General features: G+C 41.8%; 1 protein-coding gene across 1 annotated transcript in view; it reads left to right on the forward strand.

Annotated features, from left to right (window-relative positions):
• OPCML (opioid binding protein/cell adhesion molecule like) overlaps positions 1 to 13,470 on the forward strand; it is a 1,102,163-nt gene that overhangs the window by 987,110 nt on the left and 101,583 nt on the right. The window contains exon 4 of the mRNA XM_024131267.1: positions 7,666 to 7,791. Within this exon, the coding sequence (XP_023987035.1) occupies positions 7,666 to 7,791 (126 nt within the window). The remainder of the gene's footprint in view (positions 1 to 7,665; positions 7,792 to 13,470) is intronic.

The following is a 13,470-nucleotide window of genomic DNA, read 5'->3' on the forward strand; positions in this document are numbered from 1 at the left end:
AAAAAAAAAAAAAAAAAAAAAAATGTAGTAGAAAGCAGTTCATATTTATATTAGTTTTCTCATGGTCTCTTAACATATTGTTATTCTCTGGGGATAATAATGATAATAGTAATAATAATAATAATATGAAAACAACAATAATAACAACTATTTAAATCTCCTTAAGATCATTATTTCTAATCTCATCTCCACATCCCTTTGTGGCAAATATTTTTATGCCCATTTTATGGTAGAGGAAGCTTATGCTTAAAGGGCTTAATCACACAGAAAGTAGTTGGAAAAAAATGGTATTCAGACTTTAGCCTCTATGACTCCAAATTATAAGATTCTCTTTTCTGTTTGTTTTAACTGTGCCATTCAGTCTTAAATAAAACACTTAAAACGTGACTGTCAAACACGGTGCCTGGACAGACAGCGTATAGTTGCAATGGGTGGAATTACTGCCCGTGAAATAAGAGGGCATGGCGCTGAAGTTCTGTACCCTGTTCTTTCTAGAAACAGAAACAGATGCCCCTAAAAGAAAATAGATAAGGAAGAGACAGGTAATTTCTTTATATAAACATGTGCCATTTGCCCTACGCATTCACTTAGGTTTGATAGCTCAGATTAAGAGGCAGAAATTAACAATTAGTTATCAAATATTTACTTTTTACTCTGGAATTGTCCCAGCTATCCGAGGCAAACATCATTTATGAGTGCTGACTTAAAATGGAACGAATTGAGATTTAGAAAATGAGCAGTTAGGCACAGATTAGCCGTTTATCAGATTTTAAATGGCATGTATATTAACAGTCATACATAAACATGAACAATAACAGCTACCATTTATTAAGTACTTACTTATTTCCAGGCACTGTACTAGCATGCTATACACATTTACACTCAATTCTTATAACAACTTAGAGAAATAAATTCTATCATCTTCATTCTACAAAGGAAGAACCAGGGCTTAGAGGGGCTAAGCCAACGTTGCCCAAGGTTACACAAGTCTACTGGACTCTAGAACCTAAGCTGTGGTGCACGGCCTCTCATACACTGTTTCAACCTTGTCCTATCAGCTTTGTGTAGGGTGGTGCTGGTATGTCCAGAGTTCAGTCCCCAATTACCTTTGCACAAAGAAACATTTCTCCTTTAGAAAAGCTTTTCCTATCTCAGGCTTGCTGTCTCACAAGTATACAATAATGTGTATACACAGTCTTGATAATAGGCACTAATTCATATAATACATATTTATTAAACACCTATGTGCCAAGCATAGTTCAGTATACTGGGAGTATAGCGGTTTTTAAAGCTTATAGTCCAGTGCCAGAGACACTTTTAAACAAATAATCATACAAGTGTATATAAAAGCACAAAAGTATATAAGAATTCTTGAAGACAAATTTAAAGGTTGAGAAGAGACTGTAAGAAGAGGACATGAATTTGATGGGTGGGAGAGGACCGGGATCATCAACAAAGACTTCTCTGAGGAAATAATATTAAAACTGAACCCAGAAGGAAACAAATATGAAAGAATGAGGAGGAGAGTATTTCAGGGAGAGGAAAGGGCAAATGTCAAATGTCTAGGATGGAGAACACTTGCCAGATTGCAAGACACACACTTTAAAAACCTACACATAAATGCACTACGTTTGGGGGGAAGGATGCTACTTCATGTCAGGCTTGGTGTTATATAATAGGAATACAAGGATAAATATAGCTAGGACTTCCCTGGTGGCACAGTAGTTAAGAATCAGCCTGCCAACGCAGGTCATCCCTAAATCAGAATTTGAGTCACAGTGAGCTTATTGATGCTTCATGTCCTGGCTTACATATCACCTCCCCCAGGAAGCCTTCGGTGACTCCATTTCTAAGCTGGGCAAGAGCCACATTAGGGGGCTTCCCTGGTGGCGCAGTGGTTAAGAATCTGCCTGCCAACGCAGGGGACATGGGTTTGAGCCCCGGTCTGGGAAGATCCCACATGCTGCGGAGCAACTAAAGCCATGCACCACAACTACTGAGCCTGCGCTCTAGAGCCCGCGAGACACAATTACTGAACCTGCATGCCACAACTGCTGAAGCCTGCGTGCCTAGAGCCCGTGCTCCGCAACGAGAGAAGCCACTACAAGCAGAAGCCCACGCACCGCAACGAAGAGTAGCCCCCGCTCGCTGCAACTAGAGAAAAGCACACGCGCAGCCACGAAGACCCAACGCAGCCAAAAATAAATAAATAAAAACGTTTTTTTTTAAAAGGGTAAATATAGCAGATCCCGTCCATGGAATAGCTCAGTTGTAAAGATAATGGTATGATGAAGACATAAACAAGAACGCCTTGGGAGTTGAGAAAGGAGCAGTGAAGGCGTCATAACCGAGGTCTTATTCGAGTTGGGTATTGAAGGGTGAGTGGCCCCTAGGGCACACTAGTGGGAGTGTTTCTGCAGCACAAGGAACGCGGTGTGTAGAGGCATGGGCAAGAGAGAACGATGTAGCCCCAGAGAGAGATGTGGGACTCCTTGTCAGAGGAGGGGCTGGCGCTGAGGCTATGGCCAGGCTGGGAATGGTTTTGTAGATCCTGTGCAGAAGTTTGGGCTCCACAGTCTCAGCCAGGGGCAAAGGTTGGGGGTTTTAGGCAGAAGCATAATATTTAAGATGTAACTGTGGGGGGCATATGGGGTCTGAGTTATGAAATGGTGGTGGGTAGAGAAATGAGGAGACTTGTAATATTCCGAGGAAGAGATGATGAGCTTCTCAACTAAGCCAATGGTGGCGAGATTGGAGAGGAAGGGCCATGGGTAAGACACACTGGTATGTTTAAGAGCACTCGGCCATGCTGAGGGTAAAGAGAACGTGTAAATACCTCACGGTAACCCCGAGCCCAAAGGTACCTTCCTTCCTCAAGACACTGATTGCAATCTGATAAATTTGTGTTTGTCTCTCTGTATGTGTATGGAGAGACAATATTCTATCTATGTCTCTATCTATATCTGTATCTGTATAGGTATAGATGTGTATCTATATGTCTATATCTGTCTGTCTATCTATCTATCGATCAATCTACCTATCCGTCTATCCATCTAAAATGACCACACTCTGGGACTTCCCTGGTAGTCCAGTGGTAAAGAATCCGCTTTCCAATGCAGGGGACACGGTTTGTTTTTTTTGTTTTTTTTGTTTTTTGTGGTACGCGGGCCTCCCTCTGCTGTGGCCTCTCCCGTTGCCGAGCACAGGCTCCGGACGCGCAGGCCCAGCGGCCATGGCTCACGGGCCCAGCCGCTCCGCGGCACGTGGGATCCTCCCGGACCGGGGCGCGAACCCGGTTCCCCTGCATCGGCAGGCGGACGCGCAACCACTGCGCCACCAGGGAAGCCCCAGGGGACACGGTTTTGATCCCTGGTCAGGGAACTAAGATCCCACATGCCGCGGGGCAACTAAGCCCGTGTGCCACAACTACTGAGCCCACACTCTGGAGCCAGCGCACCACAAGTAGAAAGAAGCCCGAACACCGCAACTAGAAAGAAGCCTGTGTGCCACAACAAAGAGCCTGTTTGCCCCAATGAAAGAGCCCACATGCCACAATGAAGATCCCGCGTGTCGCACCTAAGACCCGACACAGCCAAAAATAAAATAAATAAATAAATAAAATAAAATATACTTTAAAATAAAATAAAATGACCACAATCTGAAGTCCTTGTAGTTGTGCAGCGATCAATCTGCCCAGCCATGTTAGGACACATGGTAGCCCACCGCTGTCAATGAGAAGATAACCAGATGCATGCATGACCTGCAGGGGAGGGTCCCCAGTGTCTGCAGATGTGACTGGGAACATTGTGCTATTTGTAATCCTTTAATTAGACTCTTGTGGGTCCTGCCATTTTCTTTGAGTAATTTCAGCGTTTCTGGTAAGATTGTTATACATGTTTCATGTTTATCTGTATATTCATAAACACTAGCGAGAGATAGATGATAGATAGGTAGATAGGTAATAGATAGGTAGATAGATAGATAGACTCATTTGCCACAGATATGTGTCTGAAAATTGAACAAAGCTCTCTTGTCAAAATACGTAGAAGCATTTAAATGTATTTCCAAGTGCTCCTTTGTTCAAAGGTTATCACAGGAGCAAGGGGAGGATCATGATGCTATTTCCAAATTCAAATCAGATTTAAATGAATTAGGAGTGTTGAGTACCTCCCTTGGCAAGCTCAGCGCGGGAGAAACCAGGGTGACTGGGCCGCCCCGCACTCAGCGGCAGCGCCGTGAGGGAAGATGCAGCGGGAGGACCTTCGAGGCAGAGGAAACAGAAAATGCAAAGACAAATACCGTGTTTGGGGCATTGATGGGAGGCTAAGCAAAGAGGCCATATAATATCATGGAAAGAATTCTGCCCTTTACTGACCACGTGACTTCCGGCACTTTACTTAACCCTCCCCGTGCCTCAGTTTCTTCATTTTTAATAGTGAGAATATTTGTTCTATTTATCTCATAATTTGTGAAGAATCCATGAGATAATGCATGTGTAAGCAAGTTGAAAGTCATCAAGTCGTACGTTAATAAGTAATACATATTATTACGTATTACATACTAATAATGATGTCATAATTGAGAACAGAAAGAACTTTCCTTTCTCCCACGTCACTCTCTGTGTTTCCTGTCTTACTGGCGACCCTCACCTTTGACACTGTCCTTACCTTTCCTCCTTTGGGAAAGTGACAGAGAGTGACGTGGGAGAAAGTGACAGAAAGTGACCAGGTGTGGGCCTGCAGAAGATGGAGGGGTTCACTGCCTGAGGCTTGGTGAAAAGTCTGCATCAACCTTCACCACCCCCCTCCAGGAAACTCCCTCCTAATGGGGGAAAAGCACCTGGGGAATGAGGATGTCCCTCAAATATCCATAGAATTTTACAAATATCTCCTAATCCAGGACCTTTTAAACTATCCGATGAAACATAACATACATGGAACTGATAGCCCTGAATCGGGAGCCGTATTGAGCAATCTGTCCCTGGGCGTCAAAGCTGCAATGTCCTAAATTATCCTCCACTGACCAGCTATGCCCCCAACCCTCCCACCGCAGCTGTGTCCACCTTACAAACAGAGAGACTCTTGGCTCTAGAGAAAGAGAGCTTCAGATGGCCTAACACATCTGGCTAACGCAGACATTATTCTGAGAATATTCTGGAAGGTTCACTGAAGTTGTTGCTTTATAAAAAAGTGAGAAAAAGTATTGACATTTCTAAGCCCAGAACAATTTTTTAACAAGCTGGAAAATACTGAAAAACGAGTAGTACAGTTTTCTCAAGAGAATGCACTGTAGTTAGAAAGTACACTATTTTTTCCCACTGTGTATTTTGGTAAAATATGTGCAAAGAAATTTCAGGCCAATTCCTAAAGCAGAAATAATCCAAAATGTGGCAGATTTATAAGCCAGGTAATTTTTATTTATTTGCTAATGTGGATTCCCTTAAGATCGCAAATGTTCTCCATGTTGTTTATGGCTTCTCCTTGAAAAGACTTACCTCTAAGATCTCAGCAGCATAAAACTCCAGGCTGCAGAGTTGTCTGGATCAAGCATCAGTCATAATTCTCCTCTGCCACTGACTCAGGGTAGTTTGGAATCCACTAGCACTCTACCTGTTTGGTAATTAACAATTCATAATTAAACTGGCAGTTGGAATAAATCAGCATAACTATAAGCTTGGAGCCTCCTCTCTCTGTTGTCCATCCTTCCTTTTATTTTGAGAATCTGAAAGAAAATTGAGAAGAAAGCTTTAGGTATCAGAAATCCTCCATTAAAAGCTTTGCCCTCCTTAGTTGTGGGATGTGTTCGATCTGTTCTTTGGATCTTTCTTTCAAAGAGGAATTAAGCAGGTACCCTTGTCAGCCTTGTGCCAGACACTGAGGAAAGAGAGGTGGGTGTCATTCCATCCTTATCCTCCAGCACCTCACTCTCTAGGCAAAGAGACAGGCATAAAATAATGAGCTGTAAGTACAACACGTTCAGTCCCCTCCCCAGGTGGGGAGGTGGGAGATTCTCTTTACAGGATTTGGGGAGAGGTGAGGGAAAACTGCAAAGGAGAGGTGACCTTTGATGTCCCTTGAAAGATGAGCCATGTCTTTTCAGGTAGGAAATGAAGAGAAGAAGAAGAAGAGCAAAGTTTTGGAAGGGCCTGTGCCTCTGCCGTGTTCCCGGGGGAGCCGGGTCCAGAGTGTGCAGTGAGCGGCCTTAGTGAGGACACTGCCGGGAAGAGGCTTGTCGCTGGGTTGGGGTTAGACTGCAGAGGGCTCAGGTCAGGGAAAATAGGCTTGTGCTAAGCCTAGGGGGCACGGTGAACTAAGGGAGCGAGTAGCGGGGCTAACAGTTTGATGAGATTATTGCCTGAAAAGATCACTCTGGTCACATGGAGGGGGCAGGTTGGAGGATCCAAAATTGGAAAGAGACCAGGTGGGATGGTCCAGGTGGGAGGTTGTTGCAGCTGACCATGTGGAAATTGGTGAGAACCCCAACCAGGTTGAGGGCGATGAGAAGTAAGATTAGAGAAGGAATCTAGGTATTTTCCGATGCCCAGCTTCAAACTGAAGTAAAAATCAGGCCTGGAGGTAGGACAAGGTAGACAGCAAGACCAGGGGTCATGTCAGCCTTTGTGATGCTGACAGGTAAATGGACGTGGACCTGGCCCATGAGAGGACAACAGTCTGTTCTGAAAGATGGCATCGTTGCTGCTGTCATCCTTATCACCGCTGCCATCTTAGCAGCTACCAGTGATTGTTTCCTTTATACCAGGTGCCCTGGTCAGCCATTGTTTAACGGAAACCTCGTAACATGAGTTTAGCTACTGCTATCATCTGTTTCAAAGGTGAGGAAACCAAAGTTTGAAGAGATGAAGTCAATTTACCTTGCCCAGATCACTCAGCAGGTGAGGAGCTGAGCTCCAGAGCTCTGCTCCTAACTTCTCGGACATGATACCATTAAAAAGAAATTGTATAATACGATCTTAGCGTAACAGTAGTAGCCGGGGCTACTATTGCTGGTGGGGTCTAGGGGAGAAAGCAATTAATGCTGAGTGGGAGAGTCAGTGAAAATTTAACCGAGTTTTAAAGGATACATTTTAAGAAGAATTAAGCAAGAATTTCCAGGAAAAGAAGTGTGAAAGAAAATAATTCCAGGACGGCACAACCTGTGTGAGGTCAAAGAATTCAATAGTCTGGAGTGCTCAGGAGATGGTAACTAATCCAGTGCGGTTGAGGCTTTGCGAATGAGTCATTGGAAACAAAGGCTGAGCCGGGGATTACTTGTGGGTTCCTGCATAAGCCAGGGGTTCCACTAAAAGGAATGAACACACGGGTCCGAGAGGAACTCTTAGAAAACTTTGTATTTTCCCCTTGGTTCTGCTTTTCCATCAACCATCAGTAATGCCTGTCTCTTCAGTTACTGTTTCCCCAGAACTCCCCGCCCCCACACCTGCATCCTGGTCCATCCAGACATTATGTAGAGCTGCTTGCATGAGTGCCCTGTACATGTTGTGTTAATGGTCACATCCTTGGCGAATCAAGCATAAAAATCTAAAATTTATTATTGAGAATAATATTTATTTTTAAAAACATGCTGTATGAATATTTATAGGCTAACACCTCCTTTTGTGCCAAGAATCGTTCTCATATATTTCTTTTCCCCTCTGTCTCCTTACAGTTCCTCCCCAGATCATGAATATCTCCTCAGACGTCACCGTGAATGAGGGGAGTAGTGTGACCCTGCTGTGTCTTGCTATTGGCAGACCTGAGCCAACGGTGACGTGGAGACACCTGTCAGTCAAGGGTAAGGCATTTACTTGTAGGAAGTTTTCAGAGTTGGTATATTGAAGTCTTGCTTCTAATGCACAACAGAAGTTCAGGACTCAGAAAGCAATGCTGTATTTGTAACATAGTAATGGAAGAACAAATAGATTACATGCATCAGTCACTGGGTATTCCGTTCCAAAGAAAGGTTTGTAGAGAACATTTACTGAATTATTTTCTCAGTCCTTGTTATGACCTTAGAAGACTTTTGTTTTCCCAACTATGAAGGACAGAGATGCCATAAGAATAACTTCCAACAAAGATACTAATGTCTCAAGGTGGGGATGCATGGGTCAGTGGGTTGTCTGTCCTTTCCTGAAGCAGAGGGCTAGAAAGCTAGACTGTGCACTGAAAATGTTGGCGTTATTTTGTGCATCCAGGAGAAAAAGGATCTCCTTCTCAGTGCTTTCAGGACACTTACCCAGGGTGGAAGAAGGATGCTGGAAATGGTCAAGTGCTCCTGGGCGTGCCTGTGCTGGGCGCTCAGTGATTGGTATTGAAACATTAGTTATGATCATCTCCAACTTAATAGGAAGGGAACCAAAAGGACAGTGGACCTTATCCCTTTGGAAATAAAACTTACTCTAAGTTGAACTTGAGAGATGGGCAAAGAGCCGCTTGATGTATTTACCCTGTTAACAGAAACTGATTAATTCTATAAATTATACAAGAAACGTGCTTTCTCAGGCATTAGAAAATATAAACATGAAACCCAGTGAAAAGGAAAATGTGTGGAGTATGCCTGTGTGTGATATATAAAATAATATAAATCTAGAGGAAAACTTAAGAATAAATCTTAGTAATGTTGAGCTAGACAAGGACTTGCTAGTTCACTAAAAGCTCTAAGCATAAGAGAAAAATGATAAATTTGCTTTGGTATTATTTTCCTGTGATTGCCATAACAAAGTACTACAAACCTCATGGCTTAAACAACAGAAATGTATTTTCTTATTGTTCTGGATGCTAGGTGCCCATGATCAAGGTGTAGGCAGGATTGGTTCCTTTTGAGACCAGTGAGGGAAACTCTGTTCCAGGCCTCTCTCCTAGCTTCTGGTGGTTTTCTGGCCGTCTCTGGTGTTTCCTGGCTTATAGGTGCATCACCCCAATCCCTGCCTTCATTGTCACATGGCCTTCTTCCTGTGTGCATCTCTCTGTGTCAAATTTTCCCTTGTTATAAGGGTAGCAAACACATTGGATTGGAGCCCACATTTATGACCTCATATTATCTTAATTACCTCTGTAAAGACCCTATGTCCAAATAAGGTCACATTCTGAAGCACTGGGGTTAGAACTTCAAGGTATCTTTTGGGGGCGTGTGGGTGGAGGATGAAATTCAACTCATAACCGGCTTCCTCAATATTGAAAATACCATTAATAGTAAATGAAAAGACAAGCCACAGATTGGGAGCAAACATTTGCCATCCATATATCTGACAAAGAATTTACATCTGTGCTATATGAAGAATTCTTACAACATAATTCTAACCACCTACCTTGAAATGAACAAAACACTGAAACGGACAATTCACCAAAAATATATATATGAATGGAATAAGCACATGAAAATATGCTCAACGTATCTATCATAGAAATGAAAATTAAACTGTAAATCAGATTCCACTACACAACTACTAGAATGACAACAATTTAAAAGACTGACAATCTCAAGTGTTGATGAGGATGTGGAGCAACTGAAACTCTTATACATTAACTGTGGGACCATAAAATGGTATCCTTACTGAACTTAGTTTCAGTAGCTCGCCACTCAAAAGCTAATAATTCGAGAGGCAAGTGTCAGTAGAAAGGAAAGGTGCTTTAATTATGAAAGCCAGCAATCTAGGGAGATGGTGGACTCATGTCCAAAGACCAACTCTAAAGATTCTGCTCAGCCAGGACAGTTTTTAAAGGGGAAAAGGGGGGAAGAATGTCAGTGAATCATTTAGGCAGGAGGTTGGGTTCTGCATCATTCTCCATTACATGCAGACTGGCTGACTTTCTTTTCAGATGTCATCTGCCTTCAGGGTTGCTTGGGGGGGCTATTGGGGTAAAGAGCTAGTCTTACTTCTTTTTATCTAGGAAAAGAACCAGCAGGTTAGACTAGGCACGGTGTGCATTCAGGAGAGCAAAGGTCAGGAGTTAGTTTAAATTGCCTAGCGATCCCATTCCTATAATTAGGGTCTTTTAAGGTTAGAGGGGAACAGAAATGGACAAACAGGAAAGGGGCAAAAGTGTTGCTTTCAGTATAAGTACTACGGAAAACAGTTTAACACTTTGTTAATAAAGTTAAACATACACTTAGCATATGACCCAGCAATTCCACTTCTAGGAATTTACCGAAGATAAATGAAAACATATGTCCACAGATATACATTGTACACAAATGTTCATAGCAGCTTCATTTATGATAGCCTCAAACTGTAAATGAACCAAAACCCTCAACAGGTAAATAGTTAAATTGTGGTAAATTTAAGCAACAGATACTGTATGATTTCATTTATATGAAATTCTACAACAGGCAAAAACTAATCTAGAGTGACTAAAATCAAGTCAGGGGTTACATAGGGTTGGGGTTTTTGGAGAATTGACGACAAAGGGTACAAGGGACTTTTTGGGGTGATGGAAATCTTGAGCACTGTGGTAGTTATATTGGTGCTTAAATGAGTGAAAACTAATCAACGCTACACTAAAAATGGGTGCGTTTTGTTGTCTTTGAATTAAATCTCAATAAAATTTGAAAACTATACCTACAGAGATATAGGAAATAATGACCTGAAAATGTGCCCCTAATTTGGAACATTACTTATGTGAGAAGCATTCACCAAATGAAAGACTGGATTTGCTACTTAGGAGCATTATTCAAACTTTCACTATCTCATGTTCCCTATGTACATTGAGAATACATATTTCAGCCCCTGCCTTGTTACAGGGAAAGATAATGATAATAAATCCACCAGACATCCTTTGTGTAAAGACCTCAGGTATTGAAATCCAAAATGTCAATATCATAAAGTAATATTAACAAGAATATTAAAAGAGGCATAAGAGATATCACAAAGCTCAACTTTAATATAAACACAGCAGTAGCTTGTGTTCCCAAAGATACAAGCCCCATCCGTGGAAATTTTGCTTAAAGTCAGGGGGAATTTTGATTTACATTATACACAAAAATATGTCTAACCATCAGACTAATTTCAATGCATTTATGTGATCCTAAACACACAGTTTTCTCAGCCTAGGAATCTTTTGGAAGGCACTTTGACTTTGTGGAACTGTTTTAAAGCAGTTCTCCATGGTAAGGGTTCCCTCTTAAAATAAGAAAGATTCAGACATATTCCTAATCTTTTATATAACATAATAGTTGCAATGGAGCCTCAAAAAAAATCCCAAATTGACATTCTCTCTCTCCTCTTTAAGTCTCCCAGCCTGTGTTCAGCTTTCAAGTTCCCGTTTGTGTTTTCATCGATCGCTCTGGCCTTCACTTTGCTGTCTCTGATTTCCCCTTTTGTGTGCACCCCACCCCCCACCCCCTCCACCACCCCCACCCCCCGTCTCAGTGACATTTAAACATTTAAACTCAAAGCATCATTTCCTGAGTTTGAAAAGCACTAGAACCTGGAGGATTTGCACGTTTAAAATTTGTACCTGCAGGGTGACCACTAATATTTATTTTTAGAAGGACACACCTTCTCACTTGGAGTTGGCGCGACTTTGGGAAGTTGCTTTCAAAGGTTTAGAAGAGCAGCCAATATAACTTGAACAACAAATAGCATTTTTAAAACAATTGACTGTTTAGTTCAGCAAGCAAGAGTAAGAAATAGAAGTTGTAATGACATTTCCTTTGAAATTCCAACAAAATTACATCAGAGAACGTAGCCCCCTAGACAGCTGTGTTCCAATAATGTTAATGCAATGTTTGAAAACTGTTGTTTAAATTTGGGGATCTATATAACAGGAATGAATAAACAAGCTACCATTTAGAAAAAGAATATTTTAATGAGCAGATTATTAAAGATTAAGAATAGTGGTTATGGTTTAAAATAACAGACTAAGCACATGACAATCTCTATAAATTATAGAAAAAGGTAAAGACAATTGAACTAATAAATCCATGATCACACTAGAAAATAGTAAATAATACTAGAAAATAGTAATCATTTGTGGATCAGAAACAATGAGGAATCTCTGAAATATAAAAAGTACATAGACATAATGAAGGAAAAAAATGCAGCTCGAAAAACAAAACAAAACAGGAATACGATCTATGCCTGAAATGATAGTTGAAAAAGGAAGCATTTTAGGTCATGGTAAAATGTTAAGAACTGATTGGAGCTGAGGGTAGGTAGGGAAGGGAGCCCTGAGGGCATTTGCCCATTTCCATGATGTCAATAGTCCCATCTTTCCACTTTCCTCGGAACCCCCTTGAAGTAACTTGGTGTTTTAGGTATTTTTAGGTTTTTATTTCCTCTTAAAAACAAACAACATTGTAAATCAACTATACTTCAATTTAAAAAAAGAAAAGAAAACAAACAAGCAAACCCCAAACAAGTCCTCCTTATGAAAGCAGGATGAAAGTTTTGAACAAAAAATCACCTTGACTCCAGATGTGGATATAAAGACTCCTAGTGCTTCTGTCCAGACTAGACGTGCAGCTGGAGTCCTCTGACCCCCAGTTCCCTTTGCAATGCTGACAGGTGCACCGGGATTCCCAGAAACTAGGCAGGCATCCCCACAGCACATCTGCCTCACTTCTGAGGAAAGCTGGAGGTTTTTACAGGATCATGATTATTAACACTGGGAACGTCTCAAAGCAAAGTGCTAAGTACACACACATTCGGGGTGTGGGGGGGGTTGCATTTGACCAAGTATTTATTCTTTAGCTTTAGTTATAAAAAGTTATATTTAATTTATTTTCAGTAGCAGTTGATGGGTCTTTTAAAGTATATATATTCATATGGATTTGCTGGAGAATATGGCTCTTGTTTCATAGACTTCACACATAGAATCTGCTCTGAGTGACCTACAGCTTAGAAACTAGGATAATGATGGAATCCCAGGCCAGGGAAAAGTGGGCAGTCCCTAAACAGGCAGCCAAAGTGCACTGGCAAGGAGCCAGTGTGTTTGGGATACACTGTGACACAGGTGGGTTCCAAGAATGATTTTCTCTTCCCTTCCTGAAGGACAGGAGAAGCAGCTCTGGGTCAGCATTCGTTGCATGTAAAAATATGAATAATGTGAAAACCATGTTGGAAGAGAGAGTAGCGGAGGACACAGCCCAGGCCGTTGGGTTGGAAGGAGGGCCTTCTTTCCTTCTTAAGGCGCCGTGATAATCCACTGCAATGTGTGCACACCTGGCCCCATTTCCAATGACATATTTGGAAAGACCAGATGTTTGGGGAGAATAATAAAGTCTTCTTTCCTGTTTCCTCTCCATGGAGATTTTAAGATGACAGCTTTTCACCTGTGAGTGAGTTGCTGCTGCAATCGATTCATATACAGTAATACCTCAGGGAGCAAGAGAATGAGTTATTTCACAGAAGTGAATTTTCCAGGTAACCAAAGCTGATTCCTTTATGCATTGACTTGAGTCATCTTTTTTTTTGCGGTACGCGGGCCTCTCACTGCTGCGGCCTCTCCCGTTGCAGAGCACAGGCTCCGGACG

Source organism: Physeter macrocephalus, chromosome 16 (assembly GCF_002837175.3).
Source record: "Physeter macrocephalus isolate SW-GA chromosome 16, ASM283717v5, whole genome shotgun sequence".
NCBI classification, from domain to species: Eukaryota; Metazoa; Chordata; class Mammalia; order Artiodactyla; family Physeteridae; genus Physeter; species Physeter macrocephalus.